This window comes from Molossus molossus, unplaced genomic scaffold (genome assembly GCF_014108415.1).
Source record: "Molossus molossus isolate mMolMol1 unplaced genomic scaffold, mMolMol1.p scaffold_m16_p_9, whole genome shotgun sequence".
NCBI classification, from domain to species: domain Eukaryota; kingdom Metazoa; phylum Chordata; class Mammalia; order Chiroptera; family Molossidae; genus Molossus; species Molossus molossus.
Window position 1 is genome coordinate 45,483,591 of NW_023425403.1, and position 27,743 is coordinate 45,511,333.

The 27,743-nt window shown below is 35.9% G+C and overlaps 1 protein-coding gene across 2 annotated transcripts; it reads left to right on the plus strand.

Moving 5' to 3' along the window:
* GPR180 (G protein-coupled receptor 180) lies at positions 1-27,447 on the plus strand. 2 transcript variants are annotated; one of them, XR_004958090.1, is made up of 10 exons: positions 1-448; positions 3,053-3,211; positions 10,663-10,863; positions 16,240-16,420; positions 16,563-16,612; positions 19,312-19,469; positions 22,111-22,302; positions 24,627-24,704; positions 26,023-26,344; positions 27,417-27,447. XR_004958090.1 is itself a non-coding variant. In XM_036249998.1 (9 exons), the coding sequence occupies exons 1-9, from the start codon at positions 304-306 to the stop codon at positions 26,179-26,181; spliced, it is 1,323 nt and encodes a 440-aa protein (XP_036105891.1). In that variant the 5' UTR covers positions 1-303; the 3' UTR covers positions 26,182-26,433. The 2 variants fall into 2 exon arrangements, 1 of the variants encoding a protein (XP_036105891.1); XM_036249998.1 differs by lacking the exon at positions 27,417-27,447 and having other exon boundaries at positions 26,023-26,433.
* Positions 27,448-27,743: the final 296 nt, after the last annotated feature.

The following is a 27,743-nucleotide window of genomic DNA, read 5'->3' on the forward strand; positions in this document are numbered from 1 at the left end:
GGCAATAATTTTTCCGTAACCTGAAGCAACACCCTCCTAATTCTCCATAAAAAAAGGCGGGAACTAGCCAACAGGCTGGGAAATGATGGGACGCACGCTTCTGCCCGTTCCGCCCATTTCAGCCTCTGATTGGTGGATGTCCCTAGCCCGTGGAAGAGGCTCGCTCCTCATTGGCTGTCAGTCTCCCGGGCCGGTCAGCGGCGCCGGTCCCGTTTCTTCCTCCTCCTTTCCCCGCTGCCGACGTGGGACTAGTAACCTCTGGTAGTTAGGGGCGGCGGTGTGGGTGCCAAACGGCAGGTGGGGATGGGGGTGCTGCGCCTGCTGGCAGTGGCCTTCACCTGCTGCTGGTGGCCGCCTGGCAGCCAGGGTAAGACGCTGCGGGGCAGCTTTAGCAGCGCCGCGGCCCGAGAGGCGCAGGGCCAGAGCATCGGCCACTTCGAGTTCCACGGTAGGTGCGGGGGGCGGGGAGAGGGATGACGGCGAGTGGACTCATCCCGCGGGCCGCGCCCCGGGTCTTCCGTGGGGAGACCTGGAGCCCGCAGCCAGGCCGGGAACTTCATCCACCTCACCTGCACTTCCAGCGTCGCCGGCAGCCCTCCTCTCCCCGCAGCTCAGCGGAATCGTGGGATGCGTTTATTGCAAACCCTACTGTTGCTGCTCCCTGCACCCTCGTCAGCATCCCCTCCTCGCTTGGTGATTGTATTCCGCACCTAAAAGATACTTTCTCCAGCTCTCCCCATACCAACGTACAGATGACACGCATGCTGCATTTTTCGAGATCCTTCCCCCAAAGAAGCATCAGTTCCTCGCTTCTGTCTCAACCTGATTGTATACATTAAGGCACTGTAATTACGTGTGTTTAAGCCCCAGAACATAGATTTCTTGGGTTTGTTGTGATAAGATCAATTCGGTAAAAACTGCTTGCAACAAAGAGGTTTTGGAAACCAAATAAAACACCTGGTAATCTGGTTGTCACTGTTGCTAGAACAGTTTACCCTGCTACTAAAGTTGAAGATTGACTGTGGATCATCCTAGAATTAACTTGACAGAAATGCATGTAAATGTGTCCTGGAAGCTTCATAATTAGTATCCTCTTTGGCCCTTCTGAAATCAGAACTGCATTTGACTCTTGCCTTCTGATCTCTTTAAAAAATCAATAATTCTTCAATGAATGAATTTACAATTCATTCTAATTTTTACTGTGTTTATTTGTACCTGCAAAATTTTTCTTGGTACTCACTCATGGTACGCTTAATTTGACTACTATATTTCAAATAATTATTTGCATTGATAAGTTTAGGATCCTTGATTTACACGGTATTTAGCCTTAAAAGATCAGAATATTATCCTAGAGAGTATTCTTAGGAGAAGATATTAGAAATGAGCAGCTTTATGGTGTGGGAGAGCAATTTAAAGTATTGAAAAATTACGGAATTGGTAGTTAAAAGGAAGGGAATCTGAATTTTTTTAATCCAGTATTTTAAAAATAGCTGAGAAGAAGCACAACCCAGTTTTCCAAAATCTAGTGTGAAATAGATCTTGGGTGAATAAAACAGAAATTCTAGAAACAGTTTTATTATTTATTAGGTAACGTTTTAAGTTTCTTAATCAACTGGCTGCAACTATACTTTGAGTATTGACAGTGATAGCAATATCACTACAATAAATTGCTTAATCTGGACAGTGCTGGAAGGTCTGGGTGGGATGTGTGGAAACTGTGACATAGGTTATTACCCATGTCTAGAAGGAAGACTTAGATAGTCATGGCGATGACCTGGTAAACAGGAGAAACATGTAGTAAATCCAGATTTCTCAAGAAAGCTTGGGGAATAGAGTGATCTAAGTATTTTAACTCTGTGTGTGTGTGTGTGTGTAATCGCAATTTTCATTGATTCAAATTCAGTAAAATAATACTACAACTCTACTGAAATAATGAACTCTAATTCAGAAGGTAATTTAAGATGTTAATAGCGCCTTAAAGTAATTTTTAACTTTTGGTCATTTATAATGTAATCAGTTTATATAGGAGACTTACACATTCTTTGATACATACTATACATTTAAATTTATTTAATGTTTAATCAAAGTGATAATTATAAATAATAAAAACAATAAGAAAGCCCTAGCCAGTGTTGCTCACTGGTTAGAGCACTGGCCCACATGCCAAAGGGTCATGGGTTTGTTTGATTCCCAGTCAAGCACATGTACTGAGTTGCAGGTTCAATCCCCGCCCTGATTGGGGTGTGTTTAGGAGGCTCCAATCTATTTATCTCTCTCACATTGATGTTTCTCTCTCTCTCTCTCCCCCCGCCCCCTTCCCACTCTAAAAATCAATGGAAAAAATATCCTTTGGTGAGGAAAACAAACAGACAAAAACAGTAAGAGAATTTTAAAATGAAAAAACAGTCTCCTGCTTTACTTCTCATCCAAAGTCCATTTCCACAGAGGCAATTATTTTTTTAGGCCTTAAATGTAGTTGGTGTGTGCAACTAGGCTCATTCTTTAGCAGTCTTACAACATATTCTGAAAGTTCTACTGTAAAAGTCAAATGTCAAATTTTGTGTCAAGTATAAAAACTGTCCACCCCAAAACTCATTTATTTAAACCTTGCTATTAGCTATGCTTATTTTTTATATTAAAAGTATAGCTCAAAATAAAGTCATGTTGTATTAAAAAACAAAAGAAACTTAGGAATTTCTATATAGTTTTTGAGCAGATGTTAAAGACATGTGGAATGGTTGTAAAATGAGGTAAAATTCTATTACAGTGAAGGTCCACATGCAGCAGATGTTGCTGTTTACTCAGTGAAATGTCATCAGTTAGCTGAAGTATAAGGAAATACCACACATTGATTTGGATAATTAAAGCTTATAATTTCTTGACTTGCATCTGAATTGATGTTCATTCTAATGTGACCTACCTAATTAAGTGAGATTTAAGAAAAATTGTGTTCTTTAAATTGCTACTTTGATAAAGAGAGCTGTTAAATTGTCCTACCATCTTGCTTGTGTACAAGACCAAACTAGTTGATAATTTTTGTTTTACTGTCCAGGTGATCATGCTCTTCTATGTGTCAGAATCAACAACATAGCAGTAGCTGTTGGAAAAGAAGCTAAACTCCACCTATTCCAAGCCCAGGAATGGCTAAAGCTGCAGGACATCAGCCATGGTTATAGTTGTAGTGAAAAATTATCCAAAGCTCAGTTGACAAGTGAGTATATTCTTTTAATTTGATTATTAGGTATGGTTTTTTTTTCATCTTAATGTTAAATGTGGTGTTTGCATACCAAGATGTTTCATGACACAGCATATATCACACTGTGATGACACACTGTCTAGTACGTTCTAAACTCAAGTTTAAGGGAACCTGACCTTTTCCTCGATTAGATGATAGAATGCTGCCCTAGCTGGTGTGGCTCTGTTGTTTGAGCATTGTCCAATGCACCGGAAGTTTGGTGGTTTGATTCACTGTCATTACACATACCCAGGTTGCAGGTTGAGTCCCAGGTTTGGGCACATGTGGGAGGCAACCAATCAATATTTCTCTCTCACATCGATGTTATTTTCTCTTTCCTTCTCCATTTCTCTCTCTCTAAAATCAGTAAACATATATTAAAAAAAGATAGAATGCCTTTTCCCCCTTTATCATTCAAAAATTTTGAAAATATATCCAAATAATTTATAAGGGCATACTTTTTCCTTCACTCAGACTTCTTATAGGTCACATACTTCGTGCCAATATGGCAGATATATTTTGACCCAGTGGCAGCGGAGTGGGTTATAACATTTGTTGAATACTAGCTAAGCACTAACCATATTTACTCAGTTAATTGTATAATTTAGCCCAAGTGATGCTGTTTTGCGACAGGTTATTGGAACATTGGACCTAGTCATATGGTGACACAGTGTGTCATTTTGTGATGTACCAGCACCACATCATTTATAAACCTTTAGGTTTGCCTCTAGAGAGGCACTGCTTTTATTCTAGTTGCCTGTATTCTTTAGCTGTTCCATTCTCATCAACACTATCTCGTGCATTAGGATGTTAGCCATCCAGAGTGAGTACAGATCTTTTTAGTATAGAAATGACAAGCATGCGCCATGCTACCCATTTCATCAGGAATATGAAGCGTCCATGAGGAAAAAATGGGAATTATCCCTCTCCCCTTTTATCCCCTATATTTTCCCTGTCATGTTCTGCATGTTGACGAGTCTCTGAATCTTCTTTTAGTCTAGTCAAGTAAAACACTGCCATTTCTACACACCCAGTCTTCCTTGCCTTAGCAGCTCTCCGGTTCCCTCAGAAGGCAGCAAGCCTGAAAAGGGATAAGAGTAGAAGTTCCCAGTCCTTGCCACCCATTGTGGGGATAAATATTTTATTTAATATGTTTCTACTAATTTTTTTTGGAGGGAGAGGAAGGGAAAGAGAGAAATATCGATGTGAGAAAGAAACATGGGTTGGCTGCCTCCTGCAGGCCCCCTACCTGGCACTGAGCCCAGAACCTGGGCATGTGCCCTGACTGGGAATTGAACCTGGACCTCTCAGTCCATGGGACAACACTCAGTCCACTGAGCCACACTGGCTGGGCTTATTTAGATTTGTGAGCTGACATTGAGAGTGTGCTGAAGAAGTCTGAATGACTAAAGGAGAGACAGTTATATAAAGTTAGATACCTGAACCCTGAATTTCAGAACTTACCTGAGAAATTCATGCAAGTGCTCACTATCAGTTATCCTTTTCTTTATACACAATTTGGTTCATCTAAGTGTTCCCCATGTGTGTAAAAAGTTCTTGCCCATCCAAACCTGGTCCTCTTCCAGTGTTCCCAGTTTTAGGAACTGGCACTACTGTCTATCTCAGAAACAAGCTGGAAACCAAGGAGTCTTCCAACATTCCCCTCTTTGACCTCTAACTATCTTTTGAATGCACATAATTTTCTTCATCTCTACTTCTACCATGTTATTCCAGATTGCCATAATCTCTTGCCTGTACTATTACCTCCTACCTGGCCACTGCAGCCATGCTGATCAGAGTAATCTTTCTGAACAGCATATTTCATCATGTCACATTCACTTCCTCACCACAGTCTTAAATACTGTTTCAGGACAAAGACAGGCCACCTTAACCTGATCAGCAAAGCTGTCATCGTCTGGCCATTGCTTACCTGCAGTAACTCCCCCCCGACACACACACATACACACACACACACACACACTTCTTCTCCAGTACTGTCCCTTCCTGCCTCACTTTATTTGTTTTATTTTAGTGCTATCCTGGGCCTTTGCACAGGCTTTTCCTCTTCTCCTTCCCCCTTCCCCTCTTTGGCTCCTCCCTCCTCTAAGTTAACACTTGAGTTTTATAGCCTTTTATCCCCCCCCCCCCACACACACACACAGTGCTTACTATAGTTACCACTTTGCATTTTATTTATTTGCTATAAAATCAATCAATAGGAGCACCAGAGCTTTTTTTGGTCTATTTCTTTTTAATCCTCACCTGAGGACACTTTTTGCATTCATAGAGTGAGAGGGAGAGAGGGAGGAAGAGGGAGAGAGAGAAACATCAATGTGAGAGAGACACATCGAGTGGTCGCCACCCACACAACCCCAACCAGGGCCAGGGACAAACTGCAACCAAGGTATGTGCCCTTAGTGGGAACCGAACCCGGGTCTCTCCAGACCGCGAGCTGATGCTCCAACCGCTGAGCCAAACCAGCCAGGGCTTTTTTGTTTTTTTGTTGTTTTTTTTGTGGTACGTGCCCCTAGCGGGAACCGAACCCGGGACTCTCTGGTCTACATACCAACTCTCAACCGCTGAGCCAAACTGGCCAGGGCCGGCCAGGGCTTTTTTTGGTCTGTTCATTCATTCATTCATGAGTACTTCTGTTACTTCATGTATTATGCTAGGCATTAGTGATAAATCATGGACCAAAATACTAACACTATCTCAGTCTGTAAGGCTAGTGGGTATGGCAAGAATGAATCACATCAATGTAAATGTGAAATTGCAACTGTGATAAATATTATGAATGTTAGTTATGTGCTACTATGAGAATGAGAATTTAGGATACTCTAGTACTAAGTATTTGTAGGGTGAATTATAAAACTCAGTGCTTGAGGGGTTTTTTGGTTGGTAGATTGTTTGCTTTGTATTTGACACTTAAAAGCCTTTTTCTTTCTCCAATAAAAAAGCTGTGAGCTATAGGAAGAATTTTTTTTTTATATCACATGGTCAATATATATACATACTTGCAAAATCATAATTTTTTTGTATCAGTCATAATAGGCCTTCAATCACAGAACTTAGGTATACAGAGAGACTGTGGTACAGTAGAAAGACCACTGAACTGAGAATCACTGCTAGTGATTTACAAAATCTTGTTGTCTTCTAGCCACACTTTACTTATCTGTGCAACAAGGAAGCTGGACTAGTTTTCTCTGAGGTTTCTGACAGTGCTAAAATGCTGTGATTCTAATTTTAATTCTTTAGGACGGAGTTGCATATATTTAGGCCTGTAACTTATAAAACCTCTTGCTGTTGTTTCTTTTTTTATTTTCCCCTTCTCCTTCCTGCTCTCTTGAGTGCGAGGGTATTCTTTCAAATTACTGGAACAGAGATCTCAGGAAACAGGAATTTTTGAGGAAGAAGATTGTTTTGTTAAATTTTGGGTCCTGAAATAAATTAAGTACTGGTGAGACGTAAATCACTTTCAACTTAGTTCATCAATTCTTTTTCTAATAACAAAAGCCAAATCTTAAGCAAATCTATATTCTCTTAATTTTTATGTATTAGTTGTCATATTCATAGTGTGTTGTTATCTAAGAGCTTTGGTGCACTGAAACAAAAAGCATATCCTTAATTCATGACAGTATAGTAGTACCACATTTTAAAATAATTCCTTGTAGAAATAATTTTTATTTTCTGGCCATTAATGAGACTTTAAGAATTAATAGCCTTTCACCTACTTGGTAATGAGTTCATTAACTATGCCTAATGTCTATGTAAAACTTTACTGCTGCTATGTACTATAAAAAGACTAGCAGATTTAAAAAATCCCCTAATGTCAAATGTGGCTTGTGAGTATACATTCTCTGAAATGAATGTTTGAGAAATTATTTTTCAGTATTCCTTTATTCTCTTTCAGTATTGTCATAAAACATCAGCTTTAAAAATAATAATAAAATATCTTGTAGGTTTTTAAATCAAGTAGACAAGACATTTAGAAACACTGAAAATAAGTTTATGTGAAAAAAATTAACAAGGAGATTAAGAGTAATTTACTGTCAGCCTAGAAGAGCTAAATACAATTTTATATATAAAACATATTCAATAATGTCTTTAGTATATCATGTGCATATATTTCCTTTTGTATAGTTGGCATGTTTATAAGTCCTTTAAAGGTGTGAGTATATTATTATTTCATGTATTTTTGTTAACAGTATTCATTTATTTTTATAATATGATTGAGCAGTTACCCATGCAACGTTATTCTCTGTAATTCAAGTTTTGTTAATATTTGAGGTACTAATTACATCAGCATAGAATACGTGTGCTGTGCTGTAGTCTTTTGTCTTAAAAACAATGAACACATAGTTTTGTCAGGAATCTTGTTTCCCAAGCTTGCTGAAAAAGGCAGCAAGACAAAAAGTTAAGGCAATAACACTTTATGAAGCACACTCTTGTTTTAATACGATGTAAATCCACATAACCTAGTGAAACATTAAAAAGTGTATTGGTGAAAATATAATGGTTAATTTTTATATTGTTTTATCTAAGAAAAGTACACATGGTAGAATAGCAATATAGCAGAGCCTTTTCATAATGAGTCCAAATTATGTAACTGCCAGCTGCACGTTTCAAAAACCTTATTTCTGAGCCATGTATTAATTATATATTGAATTCTTACTAAAGGTCTTCAAATATTTAACAGAAATTAGAGTCTTTGTTAATTTTTTTAGTAGCTGTACAGTTAAAAAAAAAACAACAGTATAAATGTCAGCTAAATTTAGATCACCAAAAAGACAATGCTGTAGTATTGTTGATAAAATCATCTTGTCCATTTTAACTGCTATTAATGAAATTCCCAACTGTAAGTCCAAGTCCTCAAAATTTGAATCCTAACTAGATACATCAGTATCTCATTTATAAGGACAACCTATAAATTACATTTCCCCTGTTTTTTATTAGGAAAATTTTCAATCAGAAAAGTTGCAAGTGTAGTACAACCAACATTTGTACATCCTTGGCTTAGATTCAGTAATTGTTAATATTTTGTTACATTTGCTTTGTGTTTGTATGTGTGTGATTTTTTTTTTTAATCGAGCCATATAAAAATAAGGCGTGGTTGTCATGAGCAGTTCGACCCACCATATTTCAGCCTACATTGTATAAGAGTAAGGACATTCTTCTCCTTAACCACAATACTGTATTACACCTAAGAATTTTTTTAAGTGAATCATTTCATAATATCCTCTCAAATCTCTTCCATATGTAAATTTCCTCAATTACCTAAAGACATGTCTTTTATTTATTAAAAAGTTTTTTCTTTTGCCCTGGCCAGTTTGGCTCAGCGGTTAGAGTGTCAGCCCACAGACCAGAGTCAAGGGTTTGATTCCGGTCAAGAGCACATACCTTGGTTTCCGTTAGATCCCCGGCTCTGGTTGGAGTCATATGGGAGGCAACCAATTGATGTGTCTTTCTCACATCAATGTTGCTCTCTCTCATCTTTCTTCCTCCCCCTCTCTCTTTCTCTCCCTCCCTCTCACGCTATCGGAAAATCAATGGAAATATATCCTCGGGTGAGAATTAAAAAAATTTTTTTAAAGTTTTTTCTTTCAATCAAGAACAAGATTCAAACTAGTCAGCATGCTGTGCAGGCAGTGTAGAGTTGGGAATCTGGTCCATTATAATCTTATATTTTAAGAATACTAGACTTTGTACAGAATCACTCTTTACATAGGATTTTCATATACTGTCTCATTTGCTTCTCACAAGAATCTGAGTTAGCAAAGAGCAGGCATCTTAGTTTTACTACTGAAAAACAAATTTAGAGAGGTTAAGTAATTTATTGGCTGAGTCATAATGTTGTTAAGTAATAGGGCAGAGACTTGCTCTTTTAACTCCTCTATTCTTTTTATTACACATAGTGCTTGAGACACTACACTCGTATAACTTTATGATAGTATTAGCAAATGCCTCTTAGGTCAGAATCATAGTTTTACATAGAGAAGGGATCTTAGATATCATTTAGTGTTTCTCCAACGGTATACTATTGGCATTTTGGGAGGAACAGGTCTTTTTTGTGAGACTTTACCTTGGATTGCATGAGGCTTAGCACAGCCCCCTCCAAGTATCTTCTCAACGACTGTAACAATAAAACTGTCCCTACATATTTTCAGATGCCCTGGAAGGGAACAGGATTACCTTGGATTGAGAACCACTTATTAGTGTAACCACTTTGTTTTAAAGAAAGGAAAAGGAGAATTAGCCTTTATTCAGCAATTACTATATGAGAGATAACCATGCAAAGTGATTCATATAACAGTTCTTGCATCAGCTCTTTGCTCTAAGTATTATCTTCATTTTACAGCTGAAGAGAGTGAGTGTCATTGCTTATAATTTTCCCAGTGTTACATAGAAGGGGGGTACTGGAGCCAGGATTCAAGTACAGCTTTGTGTGGTGCCAACATTGGAGTCCTTTCTCTTCTGCCACTATATAGACCAGACCCAGTATAATAATTCTTATAATTTCTATATTTCTACTTTTAGTACTTTAAAAAAAAATTACCAAGTAGAGCCCTGGCTGGGTGGCTCAGTTGGTTGGAGCATCGGCCTATACACCAAAAGTTTGCGGGTTTGGTCTCCAATTAGGGCACATACGAGAGGCAACCAATCTATATTTATCTCTCATATTGATGTCTCACTCTCTTTTTGTTTTCTCTCTCTCTTTCTCTCTCCCTTCCTTTCTCTCTAAAATATCAATGAAAACATATCCTTGGGTGAGGATTAAAAAAAATTATTTTGAGTATTACCAGTTAGGAAAATATTTTGGAAAATCTTCTGAAGGTATTTGTCAGTCATAATTATTAGATACAATTTTCTAAGTTGAATGCTCCATTTTAAATTTAACTCAAAAAAATAGTTTTCAGAAATGTCATTGTAATAGTTACACAGCATTGTAAATGTACTTAATACCACAAAACTATACACTTAAAAATTGTTAAAATGTTAACTTTTGTGTTTTGTATATTTTACCACAATGTACTATACAGATCATGTATCATAAAAATGTACGCTTGAAATCTATATATATAATCTTAACAAATGTCACCCTAATACATTTAATTAAAAATTATTTTAATGTTACTAACTCACTTGAAACATTTGAGAATATTTAAAATTAAAAATCAAAGTTTTAATGAAACCATTCTACTCATTTGTGGTGTTTCATAGTACTTTTATAGTGATTCCTTTGGTTAAGATACATTCTATTTTTCTGCTTTATGATATAAGACCATATGCCAATACTACAAGAGGGTTTGAATTTCTAAGGTTATGAGAATTATACAAGAGAATTCTAACCTCAAAATGATTGTATGATTAAAACAATGAATACATCTGAGAATTTTGCGTTGACAGTGCTTTCTTCTTTCTCTTTAAAGTGACCATGAATCAGACTGAGCATAATCTGACAGTGTCCCAGAATCCGTATCCACAAACATGGAACGTGTTTTATGCAGACAAATATACATGCATAGGTGATAATGAGAATTCACAGGTGGAAGATATTCCATTTGAAATGATGTTACTAAACCCAGATGCTGAAGGGAATCCACTAGATCATTTTAGTGCTGGAGAATCTGGTAAGAATATACATTTAAATATATGACCTAAATATGTAAAACAATTTGTGCACAAATTTTTTCATGGGTTTAGAATATTAAACATTAAAAACTTACATGTCTAACAGTAGAGAAATTACTAAATGAATCATCTTATAGCATTGTAATAGCTATACAATTAAGTTAAAAAAGGAGAACACTAAATTTTATATTGTATGATTTGAAGTGTTAAAAAATGCAGAACATAAACAGAAGTACGAGAGTATTGACAGATTATTACCATATGTTGGGTGGTATAAATTTGGATTGTTTTATTTTCTCATATATTCTAAGTTTTTTAAAAATGATAACTAGCATTATTTTTATAAATAGGTAAATATTAATAAATTGAGTAATCTAAATTGGAAACTCTATGATAGAGATTAGAAACTGTGCTACTTTGTAAGGTTATCCTTTTAACAGGTTGCCTGAGCAGATTTAAGTATTGTCTTTATTGGAGCTTTGCAACCATTTTAAGAGTGATCAAAATTTACAATGTCTCCCAAAATTAGGTTTGCTCCCATTAAATTTTTCATCAAAATTTTAGGTTGGTTATGTATGGTACTACTGAAGTGAGATGCTGAGCCCAAATATAAATGAATGACTTCCTTTGACTCATGAAAGACATGCCATAAAGTATCCTAATAGATTTGTAAATTAACGTGTCAGGATGAAAACTAAGATCTGTAGACGATCTGTCAAAGAAAAGGGATTCATGAGTACATTACTCATTTGGAAGAGTCAGTCTGCTTAGAGGAAAATCTAATCCATTACATCTCATTGGCCATCAAGATGGGTGAGTAGAGGTGTAGGGCAGGAATTGAGGCTACATTATACAAAACTGATTGTTTAGTTCAAAATATAAATTGCCACAGATAGATAAGGAACTCCAGGAACATGTGTTATGGACAACAGGTCAAAAGTAACTTAAAGTATGAAGAGATCAACTTTTAAGAAAATATAATTTGGTCTGAAAAAAATGCATCTATATAATAACAAAGTGAAATGCTAAAATAAGTATTCCACATTGTTTTGGTAACGTGATGGTGTAAAGTAGAGCCTTAAGGGGGATTTTTCCTACTATGGAGGCTTAGGTATGCAATTTGTTTCCAAGGAATACATCCCAGTTAGTTCGTTTTAACAACTTTTAGTCATTTGTCTCATTTTCTACCCTGAGTAGGAAAAATTGATTTGCTATGCTTTTTATTGAACATTGACTGTTAAACCATATACCTGAGAGGTTTGAATTAGAATAACCTGGTGCAAAGAACTGCAATTAATATTACATGTTATTTTGGTTAAATTTTATAATTTTTTTAATCATTATGTATTTTATATCTGCCAGACTTTGTTTATCTTGTGTTTTACAGACTTGGTCTAGATTTAAAAAACAAATAAAACTAGGACAAGTTTGCTTGACAAAATACTACATAGGAATATCATGCTTTAAGGTAGAATAAACTAAAACTGCTTCTTGAAAAAAATTAGAATCTTGGTTAACTGTATTTGTGTTCTTGTTAGAGACCAAAAGAAGTAGTATCCAGCATTCTGAGGGTTATAGCATTATCATCTAAAGCAAATTAGTTTTCACTGGAATTAATATTAAAGGCTTTGTCACATCTGCCATTTCACTGTTTTTAAGATTCCAGATAAGTTCATTCTTTTCTCTTGTCCCTTTGTTCCTCTACTATCCCAACAGATTATGAGTTGGGTCTTCCATTTAATTCTGGTAACTAACATGTTGCAGATAATATGTTGTCATTTTTTAGCTTAAAGTAACAGAAAACGCTAACGCAAATGGTATAGAGGATAAGGAAATTAGTTATCTCACATAAGAAGCATTTCCAGGGGTTCTTCAGGGTGCTTTATTGAGCACATTTCTACCCTGCTGTGCTGTGACTGTCAGCGTTGTCGTTAGGCTAGCTCTTTCATGTTCACAGTTCACAGCCACAGTTCTGGGCAGCACATCTAGATGCAGTTGGCCCTCTGTATGTGGGTTCAAACACAGATTGAAAATATTTAAAAAGTAATCTCAGAAAGTTCCAAAAAACAAAACTTGAATTTGCCTCCTTGTGTGCCAAGCACTGTACTGAACCCCTCCACGCCCCACACAAATGAAGTGATGTATAGGCTTACCCTGCTGTAGCGTCTGGCCATCGTCAGTGATCCTTAGTCTCTCTCCAGCAATTGTCTGAGATTGTTCACCTCACACTTGTTAGTATGCTGTTTTATATAAGGGACTGAGCATCAGTGGATTTCGATGTCCACAGTGGGTCCTGGAACCAATGCCCTTTGGATACTGAGGGATGATTAATGGCAGAATTCAGTAACTGTTTTTTGAAAGCAAGGAAACCTTTCCCCGAGGCTCCCTCATCACATTTCACTGGCCAGAACTGGGTCACACACTTTTGTTATACATCATCATAAGGGAAATGTAAATGAAGGTGTCAGAAAGAAAATAGGGGTTTACCAGTGTGTCAAAGTAAAGGGTTAGGCTTACCTCTTATTGGCAAGGGTATTAGAGTTTCTCTGATTGGTTAGGCTAATTAGCATATATTTTGAGACACATGAGGGTGGTATGGACATTGAGGCGCCAAGACAGCAAGCACTATGGGTAGGCAAGAGTGTTCCAGGTGCTTCCCATGACCCAGTGGCTCTCTCCCCTTTTCTTACCCTCTTTTCTCCCATCTTCTATCATTTAACTGGAGCTGAATTTTTTGAAGCTGTTCTGTAAGTTTTCTTACTACTGAATTTTGCCCATGCTTCCCGTAAAGCTTGCCTTAAAATCCATATATTTCCTAATAACTTAAGACTGTCACTTGTTCCATGCTCATTTAAGAGTATTTTTCTTCTTTTGTGTGTAAGTAAAATTTAATACCTGGTATCCATCTGTTTTAAAATTAGATTTTAATTTCAAAGTGAACATAGATTGCTTTCTTGTGAAGGATGGTGGCCAAACAAAAGTAAAGTTGATAGCCAAAGAGAAAAAAATACTTTTTCTAGAGGTGATTTATTTAAATGAGCAGTGAATGCAGACCCATGTTTTATATTTAACGTGTCCTGTGGACATGGTCATGGTAACAATAATTCATGCAAAATTTAAAGAGCAAAGTATAGGACAAATGACCTAGTTCAACATTATTTAATATATTATCTCAAAGGAATAATTTGTTGGTTATAATGTTAGCTTTTTCTAGAAGATACGCTTAATCTTGAATAATCCGAAAACATTTTTTTTTGCTGGTAACATGTCTTGTTTTCAAAAGTTCCATCTTCTTCTATATTATTTTGATTACTCAGTAAATCATCTGGTGATTTTCTTTTCATGGTAGACTTGTAACCTAATGGAGTCTAAGACTTTACCTTATAATGGATATTCTGTAAAGGATTATAAATAAATAAAACTTTAAATAGAATGCCATGTTTAATTTTTTATACTAAAAAGGAAAGATAAAAATCAGGATTTAAAATTCAAGCTAGCAAGAAGAATTTTACTGACATAATATATTCAGCATATTTTCTATCTTGTTCCATTACTGTAACAATCCCAGGTTTATTGTCCCATTATTTCTAAAGTTGGAATACTTTTTCTGTGTAGGGAACTTTATAATAAAATATGTGTTTTCTTTTAATTGATCTTCTCTTCCTGAAGACTAAATATGTCTTTTCACCTGGACTAGAGAGTGGACTATTGACATTTATATACATAGAGCAGGAGAGACACCCAGTGGTTGAAATACTTCCTATATCTCTTTCTTTTTTCTCCTAATCATGTCAAAAACATGATTGTGATTGAATTGTTTATTAATTATTTGTTCTATTAGTATCTAGATTGCTTTTCTAAAATTATTTTCCATATAATGGAAATATTCCCTTCTCTGCCTATTGGTTGGAGTTGACCACAAATGAGAAATTAGAGCAGGTTCAGTGTTCACAACTGGAAAGGAAGTGACTGCAATTTAGACTGTTCATCCACAGGTTCAGTAGAGATAGCTCTATTCAGAGCCACCGTCGCTGTACTCTGGTGTTATTTAGATAGAATATAAAAGCCCTGCTATTAAAGACTAGCTTTAGATGTAACCAATACATGTAAGCCATTAACCTTAAAGTTAACCTTCTGGTTTATTATAAAAATGTTCTGAAATTTCTGAAAAATGAAGACACAGTCAAAATATTCCAGAGAGTGCAGAAAAAGAGGGGTGGAGGTGGAGTTTATCTTGAGGATGCAAGAAGACTACTGAAAAGCCGCTAGTCGGAACTAGAGACCGGTTAATAACTGGCACTATTTTTAATATGAAATCTGCATAATTATTTTGTTCTTGTCTTGACCCCTTTGCTCATTCAAAATTTCAGTGTACTCAGAATTTTTATTTTATCATGGCCTGGGCTGACTCCTTGGCCTATCCCAATATTAGCCCTAAAAACTTCAATTTCTATTGCCTAATCCTTTAAATGTTTTGTGGTTTGATTTCCCAAGAGAATATGATTAGCCTAACTTATTTTTGAGAACCAGGTTATGCTTTTTTTGGGCCAATGGCTAGTCTTTGGATTGGTAGCCATTTAGTCAGGTGTTACAGTTTAAGTTAACTGTGGAGTGGAGTCACATGGTCACTGTAGGATTTCCTCTTTGACAAGAGCTGAAGACAGTTTACTTCAGAAGGAGGCTCTGGTCACGACAGGTATTTTGAAGCTTTGTCCAAATGTAAATCTAAGGTAACGATACATTCCAGAGCTGTGCCAGAGCTGTGGTTCTCGGGCTTTAGCAGCAACCAGAATCACCTGAAGGGTTTATTAGAACACAGATTGCTGGGCGCCGTGCCCAGAGATTTTGATTTAGTAGATCTGCAATGAGGCTCAGGAATTTTCATTTCTACCAAGTTCCCTAGTAATGCTGCTGCTGCTGCTGCTGGCCCAAGGATCACACTTTGAGACCTGTTGTCAAGGTATATTTTACTAATATTGACTGACTAAATTTGTTTCTAAGTGTCTTACAAAAGAAATCTACTTTGGGGTAAAAAGTATATCTAACAATGCTGAAATCATTGTTTTAATTTACTGTTTTTGAACAAAATTATAATCTTGTGGGTAGTCTTCGGGCGTATTCCTTGACCACTATGGTTTTTAATAGATTAACTTTAGTTAATCTATTAAAATCTGCCTTCTTATGGTTAAAACTATCCAGAAGTATAAAATTTTTAAATTTCAATGATTTCTTTTTTTTTCTCTCTCACAAAAGTGAATGCTATGACTTCAGTTAAAAAGCAAGTTCTAGAAATATATTGACAGGAATATTTGAAAGCAACCCCCTACTATAAATGGCTTGTTTTACTGAAGCACACTCCTTTCTTCTCTTCACAGGGTTACATGAGTTCTTTTTCCTCCTAGTCCTAGTGTACTTTGTGATTGCTTGCATTTATGCTCAATCATTGTGGCAGGCTATTAATAAAGGAGGACCCATGCACATGATTTTAAAGGTTCTGACAACTGCATTGCTGTTACAAGCTGGTTCAGCTTTAGCTAATTACATTCATTTCTCCAGGTAACTCACAACCACTAAAACTGTGTTCATCATTACGTCTAATTAATCCTAATTAGTCCACCAAAATTATGCTTGATTTGATTATAAACAATTTTTTTCACATTTGTAATTTACACTGCTACTCTCCTCTTCAATTTCTCAGTTACTCCAAAGATGGAATAGGAGTACCTTTTATGGGAAGTTTGGCAGAATGTGAGTATCTTTCTGAGCCTTTTTAAAAAACATAAAATTGCTATCTTCTTGTTTGTTTTTCTTTTTCGTAAATTGTTTTTGTCCTAATACAGTTTTTCTATCCAAGGTTGGTTAGAATTTAGCATGATTGAAAACAGGGTTACAGTTTTAGTTCCCATACAGCCTGTTGAGTTTCTTCTTAATAACAGGTAATGTGTGTAGCTCTCCATTGGTTTTAGAGCATTTTTTTTTTTTTTGTCCTCACCCGAGGATATTTTTCCATTTTTTGTACAGATAGAGTGGGAGGGAGAGAGAGGAAGGGAGAGAGAGACAGAAACATCGACGTGAAGGGACACATCGAGTGGCTGCCACCCGCACGACCAACCAGGGCCGGGGACAAACTGCAACCGAGGTACATGCCCTTAGCGGGAACCGAACCCGGGTCTCTCCGGACCGCAGGCCGATGCTCTAACCGCTGAGCCAAACTGGCGGTTTTAGAGCATATTTATATGCGTTCTTCTATTTTATCCTCAGTAAAACCTCAGTGAAGTATAGGTTTGCTTGTCCCTGTTTTGCAGATAAAGATTCAGGGCTCGGTGGCATGAAGCATATTTCCAAATGTCAGGCAGCTATTATGGGGGAGAGCCAAGACTCAGACCCAGGCTTCTTACCCCAAGTTGAAGGGTTTTTTCCTATTTTTAGCTCCCTCCCTTTTTTTACTCTCTTTCCTCTATTCTAACCCAGAGCCATAGTGAGTACCTATAACTGAGCTGACCTCACAGCTTTGGGTTTTTATTTTTTTTATTTTTAAGATAACTCTTATGAAGTAATTTTTTAGTTAAACATGATGGGAAAAATGCTTAGAAGTTTCTATTATCATGTCTTTTTAAAGAGAACTTCATATAGCAGGTCATATGCCTTTCTTGGTCCTGAAAAACTAGTTATGATTTGCTCTAAAAAGCAGATTCTGAATATGAAACCATTCTAGAGTTTAGTTTTCTTTATATTTCCATACTTCTCTTCTAGTTTCATCACTCTAACAGGGTGGGTATCTTTTGGTAATCATCTCAGACCCACTTATCCTGACCTTACTGCCTATTTTAAGATTCTAAAACTTCTAGAACCTTTCATTTTCCTTGTGAAGAGAATGTGTACTGTTCCCCTCTTGGGCATGAACAAGAGTTGCATCTCCTTTTTAATTTTATCTAGAGTCCTGGTTTCTCCCACTCTTTGCTCTTAGATGACTCAGAATGTTTAATAGAATCATAGAATATTTTAAAACTGGACAGATCTTAGATATAATTTAGCTTATGCATTTTAGATGAGGAAATTGAGGCCGAAAGAGGCAAAATATATAAAAACCCATCAAGGCAAAGCTATTACAAAACTCAAGACTTGAATTTTTGTGTCTGCTATATACAAAATAATCTATTAGTCTGTCTGGCATCTTCACTGTAGGTTAAAAAGTAAAAGTCTTTCCCTGGCCAGTTTGGCTCAGCGGTTAGGGCGTTGGCCCGCAGACCAGAGAGACCTGGGTTCAGTTCCCACTAGGGGCATGTACCAAAAAAAAAGTAGATCTTAAAGTTAGGGATGGCAATTTAAAAGAGTTTTATTTTGTTAAATTGTGATCACATGTTCTAAAATCCATGTTAAAATACACTATGATGCCCTGGCCGGTTTGGCTCAGCGGTTAGAGCATCGGCCTGCGGTCCGGAGAGACCCGGGTTCGGTTCCCGCTAAGGGCATGTACTTCGGTTGCAGTTTGTCCCCGGCCCTGGTTGGTCGTGCGGGTGGCAGCCACTCGATGTGTCCCTTCACGTCGATGTTTCTGTCTCTCTCTCCCTTCCTCTCTCTCCCTCCCACTCTATCTGTACAAAAAAATGGAAAAATATCCTCGGGTGAGGATAAAAAAAAATAAATAAATAAATAAAATAAAATAAAATACACTATGATGAGAAAGTGATACTTTTTAAAATCAATAAATACTGTCTTTTAAAATAAATATGCATGGATTGTGAAGTGTTTATAGATTGCTATTGTTTTCTTGTAGCACTGAACTGGATTCGGGAGGTTTTGTCGCATCCTTTTTAAAGTAGCTTGCTTCCCCTGCAGTGTAAGTGATGGCCACCTGGTGGCACATCACACTAATGCGTGGAGTATTATTTTATTTGTCTTCAGGACTGACACCAAAACCAACGTAATTGGATATTACTGCAGCTACACGTTTTATTGTCATACTATTTTCTATTAATAGTTTTAGAAAATGCTCTTTACATTGTAGTTCAGCCATAAAAAAAAAATAGCAACTGGAAAATGAAGGCACCGCTATTCTTTAGATGGCAGAAATTATATTTAAAATTTGTTTCTTTTAATAAGCAGTAAAATATAGAGAGCAGGACTATGTAGTTAGATAAGCTAAGAAAAATGGGAAACACAAAGATTTAAGGTTTATCTTAATCAAGATGTGTTACAGGCATGCCTATATATGTATATATATATTAAAATAGGGTATTGCCATTGTTTTAATTATTCCCATAAATGTTTACAAATTTAATGGCAAAATTTTACTTCTTTGAATATCTGTCATGACATTTCATTAGTTCTCTTTGAAAATGCCCATCATTTTGTGATTAAAGATTAATTATATTCTCAATTAAAAAGGGACCACATTTTTTTGTATTATGAAAACTTGGTTGACTTTGATTTTTATTTCCCATTAGTTTTTGACATCGCTTCCCAAATTCAAATGTTGTACCTACTTCTGAGTCTGTGCATGGGCTGGACGATAGTCAGAATGAAGAAGTCTCAGAGCAGACCTCTCCAGTGGGATTCCACTCCTGCATCCACTGGCATTGCTGTGTTCATTGTCATAACACAGGTGACTGACATTCAGGGTTTCTGCTTTTCAGTATTTAGAAATGCAAATTTAAACATATCTCTTTTCAAAATTGAAAATGGGGGCCCATGAGTGATTTGTGTCATTTTAAAGTGTGAATTGAAAGAGTGATAGATCAAATAACCTGTTAATCTTCTTAATGCTGAATTTAATTGTAATTTACCTGAATTTCAGTTTCCTATCAGCTTATTCAAGCACAATATATGTTTAATGTTAGGTTAGATTCTTATTTTCTAACACGTAGTAAGTATTCAACATTAAGTGAATGAATCAGTAAATTTGAGATTATTCATTGGCAAGGATCTTTAGATTCAGTTTTGCTATTTTATACACGAAGTAATTCAAGTGAATATCTGAGATTAATGAAAAAGCAGAATATAGAATTAAAAAAGAATGGAATCTTGTTCTTGAAAACAATTACAAAAACAAATTTGGTCTTTTAGAAAGATCCTCTATGCAATAGTACAGACATTATTCTAGGATCTCCATGTGCCTATTGCAATAGATTTATAAAAATTAAGAAAGGTTGTCCGGCTGATGTTGCTCAGTGGTTGAGCATCGACCCCAGCACCAAGTACTTGCCAGTTCGATTCCTGGTAAAGGCACATGCCCAGGTTGTGGGCCCAATCCCCAGTGGGGCATGCAGAAGGCAGCCAATCAATGTTTCTATCTCTCCCTTCCTCTCTCTCTAAAATCAATAAAGAAAAAAAATTTGTTTTAAAAATTAAGAAAGGTATAAACATAAAAATTTATACTGAGTTTGTAACCATCATTGGCTATAGATGAAAATGAAATACATACCTGGGCTCTGTAAAGGACATCATCATCTAAGTTTTAATGCACTAAATAAGTTGCAAAATTTGAATGAATGGTAAGATCTGTGCTTTATTCTTCTCTGTATCTCTAGTGTTTAGTAAGTACAATAGATGCTGAGTGAGGTGGGTGTATTACATAAATGATTGATTTTAGAAAGAGACTATATTTCAGATAGTGATATTTAGAAAGGAGATAATGCTAGGAAGGTTGGGCTAATGAGAAAACTGAATTACAAGTGATTAAAATAAGGGCAAGATTCTACCAACTTAATGTTTTTGATTCAGGATTTGTGGAGAATAGTATTAATAGGTTAAATTCTCATTTCTCAATAGATTTTTTAAAAATTGAATTTTTATTGTTTCATTGTAATTTAAATTGCTTCTAATGGACAAATACAAATTAAGAATTGAGATTATGACACTACCCTAGACTATATGTGAGCACTTGTGAAGAATACGTTAGACATGGCCCTGGTACTCAACAACAATTCAGAGGCGATGGTACAGGCAACCAGAGAGTACATGAATACATCCATATATTCCATAGGTTATGTATTCGCATATGTATATGAAAAGATGGGAATTCGAATTGTAAAAATGTGAGTCATGGGAATTGATAGGGATTTTTTTGCTTTATTGGGGTATAATTGACAAGTAGAGATTGTATATATTTAAGGTATACAACTTGATGTTTTGCTATACATTGTGAAATGATCACAAACATTTATCACCTCACATAGATAGCAGAAAATGGTAATTCTATAATAGCACTTTTTTGTTGTAAAAGTTAAGTTTAGAAATGTAGGTTAAGAAATCAGAAGGCTATCATTTGGTGGAGTGGAGGAGTAACATTTTCAGTAATACCGAGCAAATATTTAGTCCAAAAAGGAAATTCATGTGTGCCAGATGACAGTGGAGTTCACCTATCAAGAATGGTAGCAGGAGTAAAATTAGGGTAGAAGATTTGATAATGAGAAAAGGAAGAGGTTGCTGGTCTACCCCTATAATAATTGGAATGAATATTTGAGTTTGTATCTGAATTCTTTGGAAACCACTGAAGACCCAATTCTAAAGTCTGGGTTGGCAAATGAAAGAAGCACAGAGGGCTACTGATTTAATGGCAGTAAAAACATTATAGTAATTGATTTAAGTGATTGATATTTAGTAAAGATGGAGGGCATATGGACTAATAGCAATAAACAGAACAGCTTGATGAGGAACTTGCTGCCATTTTTACTGTTACAGTAACAGTATGGGAGAAAAAGAAACAAATAAGGATAAGAAACTGCCCTTGGTGCTTATAGTGAATATTAAAATATACTCTCCTTTACCTAGGAGGTTACCATGGAAAAAGAATAAAATCTGAAATCAGCAATTCTGACCTGTTAATTTCTGTATTACAAAAAATATTGAGATATTTGAAAGTTATCCTGAGATAGGATTGAATGCAGAACAGTTTGATTTCTAATAAGGTGTTGAAGTAAGAAAAAGATGGATTTAGAGAAAAGTTTATATTTATTCTCTTAATCTTTTCAACTTATTTCCATCCTTATAGATGGCTTACTTGAGTCATGGTAGCAATAGCATTTTTTTTCTCTTTTATATGTGGTCTCATTTGATAATGCATTTTCTCTAGCTTAGAGTATCTGCAAGGAAAAGACTACCTGTGCTTTATTAAATGACAACTTTACAGTCTGATAAGTCTTAGGAGTGTTGATATGTTTAAAGGGATGTTTAAAAGAGCTGAAAAAGTACTATATCATAAGCAGGTATGATTTTTCTTTCTCTAAATGTATTGTTTTTTGCAGAGTATTTTACTACTTTGGGAACAGTTTGAAGAGACCAGTCCTCACAGCTACTATTCACACCACAACTTAGCAGGGATCCTTCTAATCATTTTAAGAATTTGCCTAGCACTGTCATTAGGCTACGGACTCTACCAGATCACTGCAGTGGAGAGAAGTACACTGAAAAGGGAATTCTACATCACGTTCGCCAAAGTATGGGTTTGGTTAGAAAATGGCTTCTTCCGATTATCAGCTTTGTCCTGCTTTCTTTAGGAAGTATATAGGCAACCACATGCCAACATTTATTAAATATTTATGATGTGCCAGGCACTACTGCAGGTCCTTTATGTTTCACCTCATTTAACCTTCACAAACTCTGAGATGTGGATGATACTTATCCTCATTTTACAGAACCCATAGAACAACAGTTTCCATATAATTTTTGGCAGGTCAATTTTGTCTGGCTCATGATTTCTTTACCAATAGGGACTTTACACTTTTCTGCAGTATCAGAATTTAAAAATATTTAAAAAATTAGAATACAGTATACATTTCTAAATAAAAGTAGTTATTAATTGACTATTACTAGTTACTGTTACTTAGAATTATGCAGTGTTTTAAAACAAATTGTGAGGACCTATCCATTGGCATAGCAGATGGAGCCCAGAAGCTAAGTACATACTGTGTTTCAGCCATTTCACTACCTCCATATGAGATGTTCACTTTATTCCCACCCTGTCTCCTTTGTATGGTAGTGAGATCTAAAAGCAAATTTTATTTTTTTTCTATACCCATTTAATAAAGTAAAAGATCAGGAGAGAATTTGGAGCAATACCATTGTAAACTCCCTCCCTAGAAGGTTATGTTTTCCTGAAAGATTTACAGAATCTATATTCCTTCATCTTGGCAACTTTATTTTTTTATTTTGTTAATCCTCACCTGAGGATATTTTTCCATTGATTTTTTTTAGATAGAGTGAAAGGGAAGGAGGGAGGAAGGGAAAGAGCAAGAGAGAAACATCGATGTGAGAGAGACACATCAATTAGTTGCCTCCCACACAACCCCGACCCAGGTAGGGGATTGAACCTGCAACCCAGGATGTGCCCTTGACCAGGAATAGAACCGAAGACCCGTTGGTCCTCAGGCCAACACTCTTAACTGCTGAGCCAAACCGGCCAGGGGTTGGCAACTTTAAGTAGCACTCTGAGAGGCTGGTCAGTGAGCCCAGCCTAGTCCACGGAAATCTGAGGAGTGCAGACACTTTCAAGTTGTGCTGCAGCCCTGGAAACCCCTTCAGGCTTCTGAGTACCAAACAGGCAAGAAAGAGCCATTTCACTTTAGAGTTTTTTACAGGATAGCAGTGCTTATTGCTTGAAAAATGAGTATGTATTTAAGGTGTTTAGAAACTAAATTTCTTCTTTTGCTTTATGTTTAAAACAGCATCACACTTTTTATTTGAACTGAAAAAAATTGTTATAATTTAACTTTTTTAATGCATTCAAACATTCAAAAGTATTTAAAGAGTTAGTAAAACATGTTTCTTACCTCTTTTCCATCTACTTGGTTATTACCTCCTCATATAATCACTGCTGTTTTAATTTATCCTTCCTGAGAATTTTTAATATACGTTCCTATGTATTTTCCTCCATTTTTATGTAAATAACATACTCAACACATTTTTCTACATCTTTTTTCCTTCAATATACTAAGCATCGCAATAGCTACTATTTATTAACTTATTTAATTTCAAATTTAATTTTGGAGAAGAGAATATGTTTTCCATGGTTTTAGGAAAAATAGATAAGAGATCTTTGAAAAGTAAAATGTTAAAAGGCTTCCCATTCTGCCCGGCTAGTGTGGCTCAGTGGTCGAGTGTCGACCCATGCACCAAGAGGTCTCCAGTTTGATTCCTGGTCAGGGCACATGCCCAGGTTGTGGGCCAAATCCCCAGTTGGGGGCATGCAGGAGGTGGCCAGTCGATGTTCTCTCTCATCAATGTTTCTCTCTCTCTCTCCCTCTCCCTTCCTCTCTCTCTAAAAAAGAAAAAGAAAAAAACATTTTTAATAAAAGGTTTTCCATCCTTACGTGCCCAGTCCCACCCTCTTCTGTACTAACAACCCTCTAACAGGTAACCACTATCAATCACTCTTTTGTGTACTCTTTCAGAATTTCTTTGTGTGTTTGTGTGTGTGTATGTCTATGCAGATATGAATTTATTTTATAGAAACATTACAATTTGTTTCTTGGTTTTCTCAATTATTGATTTGTTTCTTAATGTATTACTAATATACCAAAATGTGCTTATGTAAAAGATTTAAGATTTTTTAGTATGCTAGAAAATACCCATTTGATTAGAAACAAAATATTAATGTCACAGCAACAGCAAATTTATTTCTACATTTTTATTGCAAGTTCCCTAAGGTCCAATTGAGATCAATCAAGACCTCTTAATTATATATGCTACTGTGTTTTATCTGGTACATTCTGAAAATAAACATATAGCTGCACTTATTTGACTTATTTTTCATTTGTTTTAGGGCTGTATCTTGTGGTTTTTATGCCATCCAATTCTTGCATGCATATCTATCATATTTAATGACTACCAAAGAGATAAGGTAAGTAATACACATGATCAAAATAGTTTTTGGTAATCTTTATTGGTCCTGTTTATCCTTTCACAGGCTTCTTGAGTTCTTTGTTTTTGTTTTTTAAAATATATTTTTACTGATTTTTTTTTTTTTTAGAGAGGAAGGGAGAGAGAGATAGAAACATCCATGTGAGAGAGAGACATCAATCAGCTGCCTCCTGCACGTGCCCTGACCAGAAATTGAACCGGGACTTCTCAGTCCGTGGGATGATGCTCAATCCACTGAGCCACACTGGCTGGGCAACTTCTTGAGTTCTTTAAAATAAAACTTTGAAACAAAATACTGAACTGGTAAGTATATAATTTAGAAGTTTAAAATATAAAAGACAAAATTTTAAGTTTAGTTTGTAAGCAAAATGGTGGAAAATAGCTTTTTAATTCATATTTTAGCCTATTTCATAATGCCCTTCATAAATTAGAGAATTCATAACACATCTTTGTTAAGAAAATATGACATATGTTTTATGTCATGTGTAATAGTAAAAATCAAGATAGAGGTATAAAATCAGTGTAGTTGCTTCAGCAGACTGCAGACTGTAGTGCCACGTCCAAGTGCGCCACATTCTGGTGATGTTGATACCTACTCAAGTGAACAGCTCCATCACTGCCGAGCGGAGTTCTGCCAGGAACCCCTTCCGAGCAGTGCAGTATGTGCTGGAGCTCACAAATGTGTCTCGAGCCTGAGGTGTTTACAAAGGGTAGATAAATAGGAAAGGTGGTCTACAAAAATGGAGAAGCAACTTGAGAATTTTTGAAAGGACTTTGAGAGTGCTCTTCAAGATTCAGGGGCATGTTTTATTCCTATTACTAGATTAGCCAGGAACCTGACTTTTCTCATTACTTTCTGTAGCGCATGCACGGTAGGAGAGAATGGCATAGCAAATTATTCTTTTGTGTCTTATTTTGGTGTCTGTGAACTGTTAAAAGAATTTGACCTTTGAACAATTACAGTTCTGAACATTAGTCGTATTTTCCTATTGAAAATGTGTTTGATAAAATGTATTCATGGAAAGATGAAGGATAGTGTGTGTGTGTGTGTGTGTGTGTGTGTGTGTGTGTATACATACGCACAGGGTGGGGCAAAAGTAGATTTATAGTTGTGAGTGTATAAAACAGTTTATTCTTATATTAGTATTTATTAAGTATTATATTTTCCATATGAACAGCTGTAAAGCTACTTTTGCCCTATCCTATATGTATGTATAAAGTATATGTAGGCTTGTGATAAATTGAATTGAATTTCTCTTTTGCATGTAGTAAAAGCATTCTCTTTCTTTTCTTTTTAGGTTATTACAATAGGTGTTATCCTTTGCCAGTCCGTTGCCATGGTTATTCTATACAGACTCTTTCTGTCCCACAGTCTGTACTGGGAAGTTTCTTCACTTTCCTCAGTAACACTACCACTGACCATATCCTCTGCACACAAAAATCGGCCTCACTTCTGATACTTGCTTTTCTTTAAAGGAAAAGTGAATTGATTGAACAGAGTGCAATAAGGATCCAAATACTCTGACTTTTTTTTCATACTTTTGGTATGAAAAATTGAACATAGACAGCCGAGTATATTATTTATACCACTGCATTTAAGCAGTACCAAAACTGAAATAGGTAATAAATGAAATGTTTTGAAAAATACTTAATAAACTTTGAAGAGTGTTGTTATAAGGTGATTTATGTAATTTCTATGTGGAAATAAAGATGGAAAAGAATCATGATATTTTGGTAAGAGTCACCACTTATAATGCCTCATCTTATGTCAATAGTTAACTCAGGTGTGATAGTCTTATACAAAGTAATCAGTTTAATGATTACTTGCATATATATATATATATATATATATATAAATTTAATCCAGTTATGGCATCAGTGTGATACACTGATTAAAAACTGCTTTTTTTATGCTTTAAGTAAGATCCTATTCATATTGGAGTTTGAAGGAATTGAAAATAAAATTACTTCAGAAAATAAATATAAAGTATATTTATAGTTAAATGAATAAGCTTTTGTTTATTTGTGGGTGGGGTTTTTCTTCATTTTCTTCTATCGCTTTGGCTCTAATTCAGGTTTTAGTTTGATTAGCAAAGGGTTTTTGACAGATAGTTTATGAAAATAAAATTAGATACATTACATGTATTTTAAGGACAAAGGGTTTTAAATCTGAGCATTTATGTGAAGAGAAAAGCAGGTTTACGTGTTTAAGAAGAAAGAAGGGAAAAAAATACTGTGTGATATGGTAGTAAAATTTTAATCCTGATATAATTCACTTCTCTTACATTGTATCCCCAATAATAATTAAGCCATATACAGAGATTAAATTAACAGAAGCATTTCACATAAATGTTGGTTTCAGTCATCAACTACCCATGAATTCCTGCCCAAGGATACTTAATCAGGATTAAATTTTCTATGAATAATTGAAAAACAAAATACTCACTGGATTTGTTATAATCCATATTGGCACTGGATTCTAAGTAGTTGCCATCTTGAATCCTTTGTAATAAAGCCATATTTTTGTGTGTATGTGATGCTCCAGTATTGAGTATAATAGTTAAAAAAAAAACTATCAAGTGCCTGTTTAAAGAATTGCTAAATGGTTGTTAATACCTGCTGTATAAAATGAGTATTCCCATTCTTAATCGCTGATTGGAAATTATTCTGTTTCTGTTTGTCATGTGTTCAGATCTTTTCATTTTTACCTCTGGCTTATTTTCAAAAAATGTTAAGCCCTGGCCGGTTTGGCTCAACGGTCAGAGCATCAGCCCACAACGCAGACCAATGAGTCGTGGATTCGATTCCAGTCAAGGGCACATACCTCGGTTGCAGTTCATCCCTGGCCTTGGTCAGGTATGTGCAAGAGGCAACCAGTCGATGTGTCCCTCTCACATCAGTGTTTCTCTCTCTCCCTTTCTCTCCTCCTCTCTCCCTCCCACTCTATCTGAAGATAAATAGGAAAAAAATATATCCTCAGGTGAGAATTAAAAAAATAAAAAATTTTAAATCTACTTTC

Bases quoted from the DNA above. Each gene is read 5' to 3' on its own strand.
- GPR180 (XM_036249998.1), top strand. From the start codon at position 304: ATGGGGGTGCTGCGCCTGCTGGCAGTGGCCTTCACCTGCTGCTGGTGG. The intron at 449-3,052 runs GTAGGTGCGGGG...TTTACTGTCCAG, and splicing joins CGGCCACTTCGAGTTCCACG to GTGATCATGCTCTTCTATGT. The intron at 3,212-10,662 runs GTGAGTATATTC...TTCTCTTTAAAG, and splicing joins ATCCAAAGCTCAGTTGACAA to TGACCATGAATCAGACTGAG.